This window comes from Lampris incognitus, chromosome 16 (genome assembly GCF_029633865.1).
Source record: "Lampris incognitus isolate fLamInc1 chromosome 16, fLamInc1.hap2, whole genome shotgun sequence".
Classification (NCBI taxonomy): domain Eukaryota; kingdom Metazoa; phylum Chordata; class Actinopteri; order Lampriformes; family Lampridae; genus Lampris; species Lampris incognitus.
The window spans coordinates 14,658,430-14,673,000 of record NC_079226.1 but is presented as its reverse complement, the minus strand read 5'-3'; the positions used below and the strand labels follow the sequence as shown (position 1 = coordinate 14,673,000).

Here is a 14,571-nt window from a genome sequence, read left to right as displayed (position 1 = left end):
TATTCATTCAGGAAGTGGTAGCCTATAATTAGTTGAGTAGATGTGTAATGATCAAACAGGAAAGCCATTAACCGTAAGTTATGAACCAGAAGCCAATCCAACAGCCTTCATCAGCTCAGTACTGAGACAAGAGAGAGGACAGAAGTGTACTCTGTAATCTTTGGGAAGTGGGTGACTTGATGCCGGATCAGCTCTGGGAAGTGAGTCTTTCATCCAGATTATCTTGAAGCTATGGGGAAGGGGGCATTTGCACGAGATAGAGGGGCGCATTGTTCTTTCTGGGGGTAAAATTACCCCTCCCCTGGCTCCCAGTTGCTGCCCACATCAAATTCAAAACCTTAATGCTCACTTACAAAACAGCAACTGAAACGGCTCCCGCCTACCTCAGCACCCTCATTCAAGGTCTACGCTCAGTCCCGCTCACCACGCTCTCTGCCAATGAAAGGCACCTGGCATTTCCACCACAACGGGGCCCAAGGTCACTAGCCAGACTTCTCTTCTGTAGTTCCCTGGTAGTGGAATGAGTTACCAAACCCCATTCGATCCGCTGAGTCCCTTTCCATCTTTGAGAAGCTAAAAACCCAGCTCTTTCTTGAACACCTCCACACCTGATGGTATTAATATAAAAAATTTAATTTCTATGCACCCTTCGCATTGCCTGTTGACACCCATGTCCGATCGGACTTGAACCTAGTTTTTTTGGCACTTACTTGCATTGTCGCCTCCTGACTAGATCCTTGCTTGCGTTGTATTAACTCTCAGATGTATGTCGCTTTGGATAAAAGCGTCTGCTAAATGAAATTGTAAAATTCAAACCTTGCTTGGCACCCCCCCCCCCCCCCGGACATTAGAAACAGTCTTTTTTTTCCTTCTGCCATGCATCTGGCACCTTAAGCCACCCCAGCTCATGCACTGTCCTTCATTGTTGTTCACAGCTACACCCTACAGTGGTTGAAGCTAACGGAGGATGTTTTCTATTAAGCGCTACTTTGAGTTGGAAGTGAACGCATTTGATGTCTCCTTTAACCGCTCGCCCTGGCCTCAGGAGGCGCGCTGCTTTACAAACTCCATATATCACCATTGTCAAACTTGGCATGTGGTCTGAATGCAGTGGCAAAAACACTTAAAGACAATGAAGTCTTTTTTTTTCTCCAACAATAACACCATTATGGAGAGGATTATTTTAAAGAGCGATCAAAAGCTATGATGGAATGACTAATGGCTGCTATTCCAGTTCAAATTAATCTTTTCATGAGTGTGTCTTGGGGGACATTATAGCCAGGAAAAGCTAATGCAAACCATGTAGAGTGTGGGGGGAAAAAGAAAAAAAAGACCAGACAGTTACAAACATCTCTATTCAGTCTTTAGAGTCTCTTAGGAGATGCAGTAATTTTTTTTCCAACAGCGTTGTAGCACTGCACCAAGAGACCTTCGCCAAGGTTAGCCGCCAGTTTAAAGGACGTCGTGAGTATGGAATCAAAGATCATATTCAAGTGCGCTTCGGGGTATATTCCTAAAACAAAACTTAAAGGTTGCTCAATGAATGGCATGATGGTTTTGCCAGTGTGAAGCTAGCCAGTCTCACAATGCACTACTAATGTCATGTATTCCAAATTAGTTGAACCAACCCCAATTGCTGATACAATCCTCCCCTGACTCCATCACGGAGCAGTTTGGAGATTAGACTCAACTGCAACTAGGACAGTTTCCAGTCAGCATGTGGTAGACTTTTGCAGCTAACTATTTCAGTTTGTGCATTGGACGGGGTTACTGAGGTCACAGATTCCCCCCGTCCAACCTCTCAGAAATTATACTTCTAGTCCTGACCCATCCATCAAATGTACTGCCTGTGATCTGAGAAAACAAAGCTACATGCCGTAATATAAAAAAGCCACTTTGGCATCAGAAATACATCACTGTAAGATGGATAGTATTGATTCTGATGAGAGGGAACAAAGACACTTCAAACGCCGGCTTTGACATTGAGCAGTAAGCAAGATCTTCAGCTTCAAAAGGCTATTTGGTTGGATTAAATGAGGTGGGGAAATAACACATAGTGACATCAACTATCACCGTAAGTGTGTATAATCTGTGCATATGAAAAATAAATGCTTATAAAAACCCAACCCATATGACCTCTAGGGATGTCAGAATTACTCATGCAAAACCTCAGTAGAATCTGCAAGCGTTCAAGAAACAGCATGTAATTAGCAACCATTTGTAACCTCAACAGCCTTAGGATTCAGACTGTCAGACGAAAAGCCATCGAGTCTTCCTTTCTGCCAAGCTTTAATAACATCACTATCGGCACAGACAACACTTTTCTCATCAGAATCACAGTTTTTTTTTACCTTGTGGAAGCTCCCATGGAAAACTCGCTTCACTTGGTCCTCATTAAATGTGGCTCGTTGGACCTCTCCTCGGGTGTCCTTGTTGTAGAACGTGATTGTTTTGCTGGAAGCTGAAAAGAGGAGACCGTCTGATGAATCCCTGACATCTCGTTAGGATGAGGCGGCACGCAACGCACACACAGAGGACTACAGAGAACATGTGGCAGCTCGGAGAGGACGGGGATAAGGAGAGGGCTATGTGAGATTACTTATATCCACGTGACTGTTGATTGGCCTTTAACATGTTTGTTAAAATCAGGCACTTACAGACTATGTGATCACCTTTGTGTCATAGTGCCTTAAAACGAGAGGAAAAACTAAGACTAAAACAGAGAGAAGTGGAGAGGAGGTAAATCAATTTTAAAGGTGCATAAGTTAAATGTTCGATTCTTCACTTTGTTTAACTTCAAACAGCAATCCAATGAAGAAGTACTTGTTGTATCTCTGTAAAACTGTTTCTATTGGAAAGAGAGTGTGAGAGATAGATACAGAGGGAGAGAGAGAAAGAGATACAGAGTGAGAGAGAGAGATCCAGAGAGAGCAAGAGCGAAATACAGAGAGAGAGAGTGAGAGAGGTACAGAGAGAGAGTGAGAGAGACAGACAGATACAAAGACAGCGAGAGAGATACAGAGAGAGAGTGATACAGAGAGAGCGAGAGAGATACAGAGAGAGACAAAGAGAGAGAGAGAGAGAGAGAGAGAGAGAGAGAGAGAGAGAGAGAGAGAGAGAGAGAGAGAGAGAGAGAGAGAGAGAGAAAGACAGACAAACAGAGACAGAGAGCGTGAGACATACAGCCAGACAGAGGGAGGGAGAGCAAGACAGACAGACAGAGAGGTTTTAATGTTCACAGCTGGGTAGACGTTGGGTCAGCCACAGCTGTTTCCCCTGCAGCTGAGCACCAGAGGATAATAATGGGGCCTTACGGTTGAGGGTGACCCCAACCTCGGGGTTGTTGCTGCTGTCGGCAATCTGCCAGATATCAAAGGCCTCTGTGGGTGTGTCGGGCAGGAGGCGCAAGAGCAGGATGATGGTATAGGATGGGGGAAGACCTTCTGGGTGTACCTCCCTGTCAGGGGGTGAAACAGAGACAGTTGTCATGTGGCAGGGGTCAAAAGCCCACCTTATCAACCCTAAAACAAAGCTGATATCAGATGACCTCCAACTGAAAGGTGGTTCCAATTCATCTGTTAGTCAGGACTTCAGAAGAAAGCCAGAGCTTTTTTTTTTTCTTCTAGCGACAAAGACAGTGGGACAATGGAAGTAAGAGTCACAATTGTTTCACAGCTCCATAATCTACTAGCAGCTCCGGACCAGTTGTAACTCTTCAAGGACCGGCACCGGGGAAATTTTAAAATGCTGCTAGGGCAATACCAGCACTGAATCTAGCTAAAAGACACAGCATGCGGCCTGCTATATAGGCTGCAGAACCTGTGAATTCCTGCCAGTTTTTCCTGGCCTTGCAAAAATTGCCCGCATATTGAAAGTATTTTCTGTCCCCCTCTCCTCCTTTGCTGTGGCTCGAAGTGTTTCCATTTGTGCGCATTAAGCCAACGGCTTAGCCCACGCACACAAAGTACGCATCATTATAGAGAAATTAACTAAGTATGCTAAAGAGGTTTGAATATTTGAGTGGTTCGGCAATTGCCACAGGACTTTTTAGCTGCGAGAGCCAGAGTTCTTGACCCATGGGTGATTTGTTTGTTCTCCATATGACATATGTGGGAGGGTGGGCCTGGTCCAGAGAGTGTTTAATTCTCTGACTCAAATCAATTTTTTTGTACTAACACCTCATTTTCCACAAGCTGCAACAACAAACACAGCTAGCGTGCGGGCTCGGGGCCAAGGGACGCTGGGGAGACCCCTTGGACTACAGAGGCCATTGAGGATCATTAAGAATAATGACTGTGGGCTGGGCAAGATCCTGGTGCCTGGGAGAGGACAAGAGAGCAGCAGCTAGTAGGTCAGGAACAAGTGCAAAGAGGGACCCACACACGGAAACAAACTCACATTCAGCAACACTAACATGAAAACACACATCTACGGGTATGTAAAAAGACACCAAAAGAGTCGATGGCAACGTTGTGCAAGCCCAAATGTGTTCAAGGAACACACACACGTGCATATGCTTGATGCACTTGAACACACACAGACTCTTCTCAAGTCTTACTTTGTGGGCTGGTTGAGGAAGGAGTCTTTGTGCAGCCTGTAAGCAATGTAGCTGTTGAAGGAGCCTGGCTCCATGGACACGCCATTCATGCCAGCAAACATCTTGTCTGTGATGTTGAAGGCCTCCAGCATCCTGAAGCCTGGGGGGGGGGGGCACACACAGAAGATGTTTGCTTTGGAATACACACTCCATGTAGACAATGAACATGAGGGAACGGTTACATGTGTTTTCATCTTGCATTTCAAATTTGTATTTTATTCATGTAGCTTGTCCAAGAAAACTTCCACCGAGTGCAGCAGAAGAATAAGCATAAACAGATTTGATTTTTCACAACAAAATAAAATAATATTTGTAATGGTAATGTACTATGTACTGCTCTGCCAGTGCAGTCACAGGGTGCATGTATGTACGGCGGTGTTTTACACGTACCAGGTGTGGTGAAGCCATCGATGTAGATCAGAGGACAAGCTGAGAAGAGGGTAAAAGTTGCCATGAGTTGAAAAGAAAAACACAGACTGTGCATGACGTAGTGTGATTAATCTCTCTGAACAGATTTCCTCTGGCGGTAAATCAAAGTCAAAACGATTAAACGTGGAATGAAAACTACTCCACGATGCCAGAGGGTGTTGAAAGACAAGGTACCAAGCAGCTTCCTGCTGCTTCTGCAGTTTTGCTTCCTCGCACACAAGCAGGGCAAAAAGTTACAAAATCCAAGTCGGACAAACAAGTTTACACTGATTAACAAAGACAAAAGGTTAAGGTTAATTTTCCATACGTATCTGAAATGTAATTGTAACATGGTAATGATGTTTTTATCCTATTCCTTACTGGAGGTGGCTGTTTCGCAGATGAAGGTGATCAGGTTATCCTGGATCTTAGCAAAGGCATCGTAGTCGTCCACCACAAAGATGTGTCTCTCGCTGGGCTTGCTGCCGATGATTCTCAGTTCTGTCATGTCAACATCGGCCACACCCACCACGAACACACTGTAGCCTGAGGACAAAACACACACACACACAATGATAAATCTAGTGTTAAGTGACTGTTAGTTAAGGCAGTTCATCACCATTTAGGGAAACATTTAGGAGTCTCTTAAAATGGCTGGCGAACTGATGGGAAAACGGGGCTTGAGGGTGGGAAGCAGATCATCTGATACATCTTTGTCTTGTCCAAGGTACAATCTACACCATGAAAATTAATGACTAAGCAATCATATTTCATTTGTTTATTTCTTTTTTTTTCATTTAGATTTTCCCCCCATTTTTCTCCCAATTGTACTTGGCCAGTTACCCGACTCTTCTGAACTGTCCCGCTCGCTGCTCCACCCCCTCTGCCGATCCGGGGAGGGCCGCAGACTACCACATGCCACCTCCGATACATGTGGAGTCGCCAGCCGCTTCTTCTCACCTGACAGTGAAGAGTTTCACCAGGGGGGACATAGCGTGTGGGAGGATCACGCTATTCCCCCAGTTCCCCCTCCCCCCCGCCGAACAGGCGCCTCGACCGGCGCTAGTGCAGCGACCAGGACACATACCCACATCCGGCTCCCCACCCGCAGACACAGCCAATTGTGTCTGTAGGAACGCCCGACCAAGCCATAGGTAACACGGGGATTCGAAACAGCGATCCCCGTGTTGGTAGGCAACAGAATAGACCACCACGCCACCCAGACACCACTCATTTGTTTATTTCTAAAGATGAATGCAAACGTACCAGAGTGCTGCAGTCTTTCGGCGTTCTTCTTGACTTCGTCCTGGGAGCGTCCGTCTGTGACAACCACCAGCACCTTCGGGACGTTCCTCCTCATGCCGCTGTCTGAGGTGAAAACCTTCTCAAAGACGTGCTCCAGAGCAACACCTGCACAGGGAAGGAAGAGGACGATGACAGAAAAGAAGAGGAAAGGAGGGAAGAAGGAAGGGTTATTTGATTTAGATCCAACAATTCAATGAATTTATTGAGATACAACTGTACATCATGGATGCCAGTTAAGATGCAGAGTTCAACTGGATTGCCCTGATTACTTTGGTTAGTTACACTACCTTGTTCATATGTAATTCTCCTGGCATGTAACCTGACTGAAATAAAGTCCCCCCTCTTCCATCATACGAACGATGGAGCTTGCACCTATTCAGGATCTTAATGTCTTGCTAGGTTGATAAATGAATGAAACGCAAGCCAACATTCATACTGAGGCACCTGTCTTGGTGTTTCCTCCTCTGTAGCGGACCATCTGCAGAGCTGAGAGCACCATGCCCTTGTCATGGTAGGTATTCAGCTTGAACTCAGTCTTAGCATTATCGCTGTACTGCACAAACGAAACCTGTTGCAGCACGGCGAGAGAAAAAAAAATAGAGAGGAATGACAATGTTAGAAAAAAAGGATGCGTAGATGTGAGGCACAACTGTGACTACGGTGAACAGAAAAATACAAGATCGTTGTCTAGAGTCTGTAACTGGAAGTAGGCCTCATTATTAACATCACAAGCAAATTAGATGCTCAGGCTAGCAAAATAACGCATCTTTTAAGTCACTCCTGAAAACCCATCTGTATAGATAAGCTTTTATGTAAACTCCTCTCACATTTAACGTTTCCTTCTTTTTTATATGACGTTGCTCACTGTGCATGTATGTGTATGTGTGTGACTTAGTGTCTTGTATTCTGTAAAGCACTCTGAACACACTCTTCCAGCATGACGCCATGCAAATCCAGTTCATCATTATTATTACTGACAATGACACTGTGAACTAGATGCTGTTGCACCGGTTCAATAGCGGCAATGTTAGCTTTTCTGAATCATGTTTTTAGACGACATGTCAGTGAGTGAGTGAGTGAGTGAGTGAGTGAGTGAGTGAGTGCGTGCGTGACAGAGTGCGTGCGTGACAGAGTGAGTGAGTGAGGGAGTGAGTGAGTGAGTGACAGAGTGAGTGTATGTGTGTGACAGAGTGAGTGAGTGAGGGAGTGAGTGAGTGACAGAGTGAGTGTATGTGTGTGACGGAGTGAGTGAGTGAGTGAGTGCGTGAGTGAGTGACAGCATGAGTGAGTGAGTGACAGAGTGAGTGAGTGAGTGAGTGACAGCGTGAGTGAGTGAGTGACAGAGTGAGTGAGTGAGTGAGTGAATGACAGTGTGAGTGAGTGAGTGAGTGACAGCGTGAGTGAGTGAGTGCATGAGTGACAGTGAGTGAGTGAGTGAGTGAGTGAGTGAGTGAGTGAAAGAGTGAGTGAGTGTGCAAGTGACAGAGTGAGTGAGTGAGCGAGTGAGAGTGAGTGAGTGAAAGAGTGAGTGACAGAATGAGTGAGTGAGTGTGTGAGTGAGTGAGTGAATGATTGAAAGAGTGAGTGAGTGAGTGAGTGAGTGAGTGAGTGAGTGAGTGAGTGAGTGAGTGAGTGAGTGAGTGAGCGAGTGAGCGAGCGAGTGAGCGAGTGAATGGGTTGGAAGTCAGATTCATACGGTTCTTTGCATCTAAAAATCTTTAAAACATGACAACAACAACTAAATACCCGCTTAATGAATATTTCATTTGACCCTTAAAGGTTAAACTAACCTGCATGCCACCAGGGTTGATGACATCAAAAGCGCCGGTCATGCTGAAGACGAACTGGATGACCTTGCTGAAGCTCTCGTCGCCTATACTCCAGGAACCATCAATGAGGAAGACCAGGTCTGCCTTGGCCCCTTTGCAAACTGTGGAAGAGGAACATTCACGTGAATGGCTAACCAGCTCAGTTGGGAGAATGAACCCATGACCACCATGAGGTTCAATGACTTGGATGACCGGTGCGAAATCACAACTCCGATACCCTTTCATCATTTTCGACAGCATTAGGGTAAACAAGAGTTTATCATGAAATCACTGAAGTTTTTACCGTCAAGAGCAGGGGGGATGGTCGCTGGAGGAGGTGGGGTCGGGGGCTCTGTTGGGCTCTCTGTGGGTTTGACCACTGCAACACACACACACACACACACACACACACACACACACACACACACACACACACACACACACACACACACACACACACACACACACAGTTTTATGCTACATGGCTCAAAAAGCCAACATCATGTGAAAAATACAAACCTGGGGAATAAGTTTCCCTTCGCAAAAACAATCTTGTTCTGCACTGTCATATCCAAGTAATTCTTCTGGCACCAAAAATGTTGGACCAAGTGTGCGTTATCATCACTTGGACTGTCAGTTTTTTGGGGGATTTTTTTTTTTCCTATGCCAACGATAATTTTGAGAGCGTGCTTATGCTTACGTGTCCTCTCCTTGACAGTGACGCCGGGTCCCTCCAGGTTGGGGGTCTGGGTGTACACGGTGGCGTTGTACAGCGCGTCGGGGGTCATGCCGTCGAAACAGTAGTTACTCTCTGAACCCCTGACCGTGATCTCCTGGGCGCCGCTGTTGGAGGCTGGAGGAGATGCGGGAGGAAAGCAACAGGGGGCAATGAAGAAGAGGAAAGAGGTGGAGGAGACAGGTCAGGAGAAGAGAGAGGAGTTCACATACAAACGGAGAAGAAGGGAGGGCGCATGGAAGGGGGAATATAATGGAAAATAAGGTTGTTATTTAACAGACACACCGAGGTTAGCAATAAACCTAGAGTCTAATGTTTAGTTTCAGGTGACAGGTCTCATACAAACAGGAATTAACTTGATGGTCTTGAGTAGTGTTTCCATCTGTGATGACTACCACACTGTAAACATCGCCCTCATTCGTAATACTCCAGTACTCTCTTCTTCTTCCCGTCTCTTCTACGCCTCAGTTTAAAGAACCAAGACGACGGGAGCTATCAGACCGAGGCTTTATAGAAAGCAATAGAGCAATATACGTACGATCAAAAGGATTTATTTTGAGTCTGTAGGAGGTGGCAGCTCTGTGCGGGGCCCAGCGGACGCAGAAGGCGTCATAGCCAACGTTGTAGGTGTTCACATCTGTCACGTTCAGGTAGACTGGAGAAAAAGAATGTCTTTTAGTACGTATTCAGTACGTCTCTTAGTATTTTACACCTCAAATATTGATCATATTTGGACCTGTACTCGTTCATTCATAATTATATTTGCACTTTCATTCTTATTACACTTTTACTTTTTATGCTTATCATATGTAGCTTTTGATATTTAATGGATAATAGATTGGATGATGGCGATGATGGTGATGATGATGATGATGATAGGTGACTGTGAGCAAGCTACAAAGTCAAAATCCTAGTATGTGATCATACTTTCCCTTATAAAAACTGACTTGTCTTTACAATATTTCGTGATTGAAATGTTTCTTAGGACATACTCACAATTCACACCAGTATCTAATTCCATTTAATGACCCAATAAACAATCGTTGGGTTGAATAGGGGACTGATGTGATGATGATTATTTAACCTGACATGAAACAAACCGGTCAACAAACGAGTGATTGTGATATCGACGTACGTGTGGTGCCTGGTCCAATCAGGGGTGCGCTGACGCCCATGTCATACTGGGCCAGCACCTTGAGGTCATAGGTGGTCCCGGGCTTCAGGTTGTGCAGTTGGTAGGAGGTCACGTCGCCGACAAACACCTCCTTTGACTCATCTGAGCCTGAGGGGACACACAAACATAACTTCAAGCCCCGCGACCAATGCAGTTCTTGGAGAGAAACAACATTTATATCTGGCAATGACTTGTAAATGACAGAATTACAAAAGATGATAGCCTTCTCTAGAAGTTTCTTTCTGATTCTTTACATTTGCTTCTGTTACAAAGATAGACCTTGGTCTTTCTGTAACAGTACAAGGTGATATTGCAAATATTATTATCATGATTATCATAGGAAAATGTATGCTATATATACATATACACACACACACACACACACACACACGTATTATGTATTATATATGTATTATATATAGGTATTATTATTTATATATAATATATGTATTACATACACACACACACACACACACAAACACATATATGTATATGTGTGTATATAGATATGCCGATAGCTGCTTTCATTTGCAAAAATGCCATGTTTAAAAGTCCAGCGGCGGTTCATCACATTGAGCTGTTTGGCAATGTAATGTAAAATATCAAAACCAAAACTAGAAAACTCGTTTTTTAAATAATATCCCCTCAGATATTGCAGACCTAATTTTGGGAGAAATTCCAGTTAATAGATTCTATTTATCATTAATCTAGACAACAAAATTGCGTATTATGATAAGACAACATCCAGACTTCCTCCCAATGTAATACTACTGAAAGGCAATAAATGATAATATTGAATTGTTGCCCAGCTCTAAAGTGAGCTATGCAAATCACATACCTAACACTTCACTGACAATATGGGTGTAGTGAACCTATATGAAGACAGCTACATACCCTCAGGCTGGTAGACCAGTTTGTATCCGTTGACCCTGGAAGGTGCAGGATCCCAGGCCACCCTGAAGCGGGTGTACCACTCATCAGAAACGCGCAGGTTCCTGGGACCCAGCATGCCCACTATGGGGGGGGGGGGGAAATACACATGCACAACAGCGAAACTATCAAAACAGGCTTCATTTCACTTCAATTTCACTCTTAACATTATAACTGAAACTGGCAATGTGACATCAACATTATACTTAAGCCTTTCTTTTGAATTACGAGCCATTAATCCCGCAGTGTGATTAAAATGAATGTAAAATCAAACATGTAAGACAAAACCAAGAAGAGAAAACTCCAAGATGAACGATTACTATAAAAAAGAAAGAAAAAGTAAGGCAGAAGTTTGTCTTTGAATGGTAACGGGAAATTATGTAGGACAATAGGTGGTTTGACTGGTTTGCGATCTCCCTGTCTGGAGAACAGCCAGTTCAGAATTCCCTGGCAAAAGCTGCGGTTGCTCTTGGCTTTCAAACCAAGTCAGGAATTTCACTATTCTCTGAGTGATCCTGGGTCATAATCAGTGTCTCAATCTATCTAAGTTTCCTGGAGTGAATTGTACTGGATGGAAATGTGTGTGTGTGTGTGTGTGTGTGTGTGTGTGTGTGTGTGTGTGTGTGTGTGTGTGTGTGTGTGTGTGTGTGTGCGCACATACTGTAATCTCCATAAATATAATTACTACAGCTACATATGTTGTATGTTTTTTTTCCCCTATACATTAGTTGAATAGAGTATGAATGCATGTGAGCATATTTTGCTGGGGAAGTAATGACACTAAAGCGGTGAATACGGTTGTGTGTATGGTACCTGTGCGCCCATCTCCTTCCAGCTCTCCTCCAGGCCCGTCAGCATAGACAGCAGTCACCTTGATGTTATAAGGGGTGTCTGGGTCCAGATTTTGCAAAATCACGTTGTTCCTGTTTCCTGGCACTGTAGTCTGCAAGGCATGAGAGATATCGCCGTGTTTGCGACAGAATGTTTACAGGACACAGAGAGCCACACAAATTTGGCTGAGATATGAGACTGGCTCGAGGACGAGCGATAACCTCTGACAAGGCATACCGTATAACATCCACCACACGGGTCCGACACCAAAACCAAGTTCTTAGTCTGTTGAAAAGATGGCGAATGGTGGTGCTTTTGTTTATTGGGGGAGGAGGCATTTTTACTCTCTTTTTCCTCCCCAATTGTACTTGGCCAATTACCCCACTCTTCCGAGCCATCCCGGTCGCTGATCCACCCCCTCTGCCGATCCAGGGAGGGCTGTAGACTACCACATGCCTCCTCCGATACATGTGGTGTCACCAGCCGCTTCTTTTCATCTACCAGCGATGTGTTTCGCCAGGGGGATGTAGCATGTGGGAGCATCACGCTATTCCCCCCAGTTCCTCCTCCCCCCTGAAAGGCACCCCGACCAACCAGAGGAGGCGCTAGTGCAGCGACCAGGACGCATACCCACATCCGGCTTCCCACCCACAGACACAGCCAATTGTGTTTGTAGGGACGCCTGACCAAGCCAGAGGTAATGCGGGGATTCGATCCGGCGATCCCCATGTCGGTAAGCAACAGAATAGACCACTACGCTACCCGGATACCTGGCGGCGCTTCTCTGAACGACATGTGACAAAGTAGCAGGGCGTTTTATTTATTCATCACGTGACAGCGTCACCGCTTACATGCTCCTCGATGGGGTCTCCGGTGGTTGGGGCATAGGTGATGCGATACTGCATGACGGGACCCTCAGCATGTTCCCAGTTCACAGACAGAGTGCTGGTGGTGGGGTCGTATACACGCAGGTTCCTGGGGCCGCTACGGGGAACTGGGTGAGAGAGAGAGAGAGAGAGGGTTTTAGTATTAGTCTCATATCACTTCCTATTGACATGAAATAATGAGGCATGTTAATTTCAGGACTAAGTTGGCTGTGTTTCACGTTGTGCCAAAAAGTGCTCCAAAGCTCGTTTAAAATTACTGCAATACATCCTGCGGCTTATTGCTTTCATAAAGTGGTGCAAACAGACCTTTATATTGAAAAACAAAAACGATGAGCGTGTATTTAAAACAATATCTACATTTTGCTCTCCACAGCTGTTAGCAACATGGCCGTTAAAATGGCGGTCCAGCAGCAGAGGCACAGGTGTGCAAGTTGATCCTGGACCAGCACATCTGCATTTAAATGAACTGTTATGCGCTCACAGGTGTGCTTTGATCAGGTGTCTGAAACTGGACTCAAGTGTGACACGGCCAATCAAAACTGAGCACCGGAGCCATCCAACCCACGGAAAAACACTACGCCGAAGCGAAGCTGATGACAGAGATTGTATATCAAACGTACACAGCAGAGCAGCGCAGGCATACCGACCTGGTATTCATGACGCCAGTGTCTTGTGAGCGTGAATAAAGAGGAAAAGAATAAAACAGAGAAATAGCGATCATATGTGGGATGGCTAGTTCAGGCTCATTGCTTAATGACGACTAGTTTAAGTATCATGAGATGAAAACCTTTTTTTGGGGGAGGGGTTTCCCCCCCTTTTTTCTCCCCAATTATATCTGGCCAATTACTCCACTCTTCCCAGCCATCCCGGTCACTGCTCAGCCCCCTCTGCCGATCCGGGGAGGGCTGCAGACTACCACATGCCTCCTCCGATACATGTGGAGTCGTCAGCCGCTTCTTTTCACCTGACAGTGAGGAGTTTCACCAGGGGGACGTAGCACGTGGGAGGATCACGCTATTCCCCCCAGTTCCCCCTCCCCCCTGAACAGGCGCCCCAACCGACCAGAGGAGGCGTTAGTGCAGCGACTAGGACACATACCCACATCTGGCTTCCCATGCCCAGACATGGCCAATTGTGTCTGTAGGGATGCCCGACCAAGCCGGAGGTAACACGGGGATTCAAACTGGCGATCCCCGTGTTGGTAGGCAACAGAATAGCCCGCCACACCACCTGGATGCCCCGAAAACCTTTTAACAGATCAGCACATACTTCGAAAGGAGAGGTAGAAACAGGCCCTTGCTGACACATCTTAAAATTTCAGACCAGCTTGGATTCTGTTTCCCGCGTCGGGATTGTGGTCGCATATCAGCGCAGGATCTTACGTGTTGTCCCAGAGTCGCTGACTGAGGGTCCTTCGCCGTCAGCGTATAGGGCCACCACGCCGACGTTGTATGGGGTGTCTGGGAGCAGCTGCTCCAGCAAAGTAGTGGTGGTGGTCCCGGGAACGACAACCTAGACAGAGACACAAAACGGGTAAGAAACAGAGACACACAGAAAAAAATGTTTCACATTGCTCTCAGTTACTCATATATATATGCAAGTAAACAGTATGATAATTTAAAGATATGAAGATAAGATGAAAATGATGAAGGTGTGATAAAGATATGATATGATAAAAAAAAATGAGGATATGGTGTCGATCCAAGTATGAGGAATATCCAAGGTGAAAGTAAGAGTTTACAGTGGAGGATGTAGAAGAGCACTTGAAAGTGAATATGGCGTGGTATTAACAGTACACGTGAACGGAAAAGAAAGCAGTAGTTTAACAATAAGAAATAAATGATATTGCCCAGATCAGAAATTGCACATAAACCTTTGATATGCACTATTAGTTG

The 14,571-nt window shown here is 45.3% G+C and overlaps 1 protein-coding gene across 2 annotated transcripts in view; it reads right to left on the bottom strand.

The window, feature by feature from the left end:
• LOC130126789 (collagen alpha-1(XII) chain-like) overlaps positions 1-14,571 on the bottom strand; it is an 81,430-nt gene that overhangs the window by 14,797 nt on the left and 52,062 nt on the right. For both annotated transcript variants that reach the window (XM_056296419.1, XM_056296420.1), the window contains 16 exons: positions 14,059-14,188; positions 12,641-12,783; positions 11,772-11,901; positions 10,923-11,042; positions 9,990-10,136; positions 9,393-9,509; positions 8,819-8,971; positions 8,423-8,497; positions 8,101-8,240; positions 6,755-6,878; positions 6,272-6,415; positions 5,387-5,551; positions 4,988-5,026; positions 4,559-4,697; positions 3,315-3,457; positions 2,352-2,461 (listed from right to left, as the gene is read on the bottom strand). In XM_056296419.1, coding sequence (XP_056152394.1) covers positions 2,352-2,461; positions 3,315-3,457; positions 4,559-4,697; positions 4,988-5,026; positions 5,387-5,551; positions 6,272-6,415; positions 6,755-6,878; positions 8,101-8,240; positions 8,423-8,497; positions 8,819-8,971; positions 9,393-9,509; positions 9,990-10,136; positions 10,923-11,042; positions 11,772-11,901; positions 12,641-12,783; positions 14,059-14,188 — 2,019 coding nt within the window. The remainder of the gene's footprint in view (positions 1-2,351; positions 2,462-3,314; positions 3,458-4,558; positions 4,698-4,987; positions 5,027-5,386; positions 5,552-6,271; positions 6,416-6,754; positions 6,879-8,100; positions 8,241-8,422; positions 8,498-8,818; positions 8,972-9,392; positions 9,510-9,989; positions 10,137-10,922; positions 11,043-11,771; positions 11,902-12,640; positions 12,784-14,058; positions 14,189-14,571) is intronic.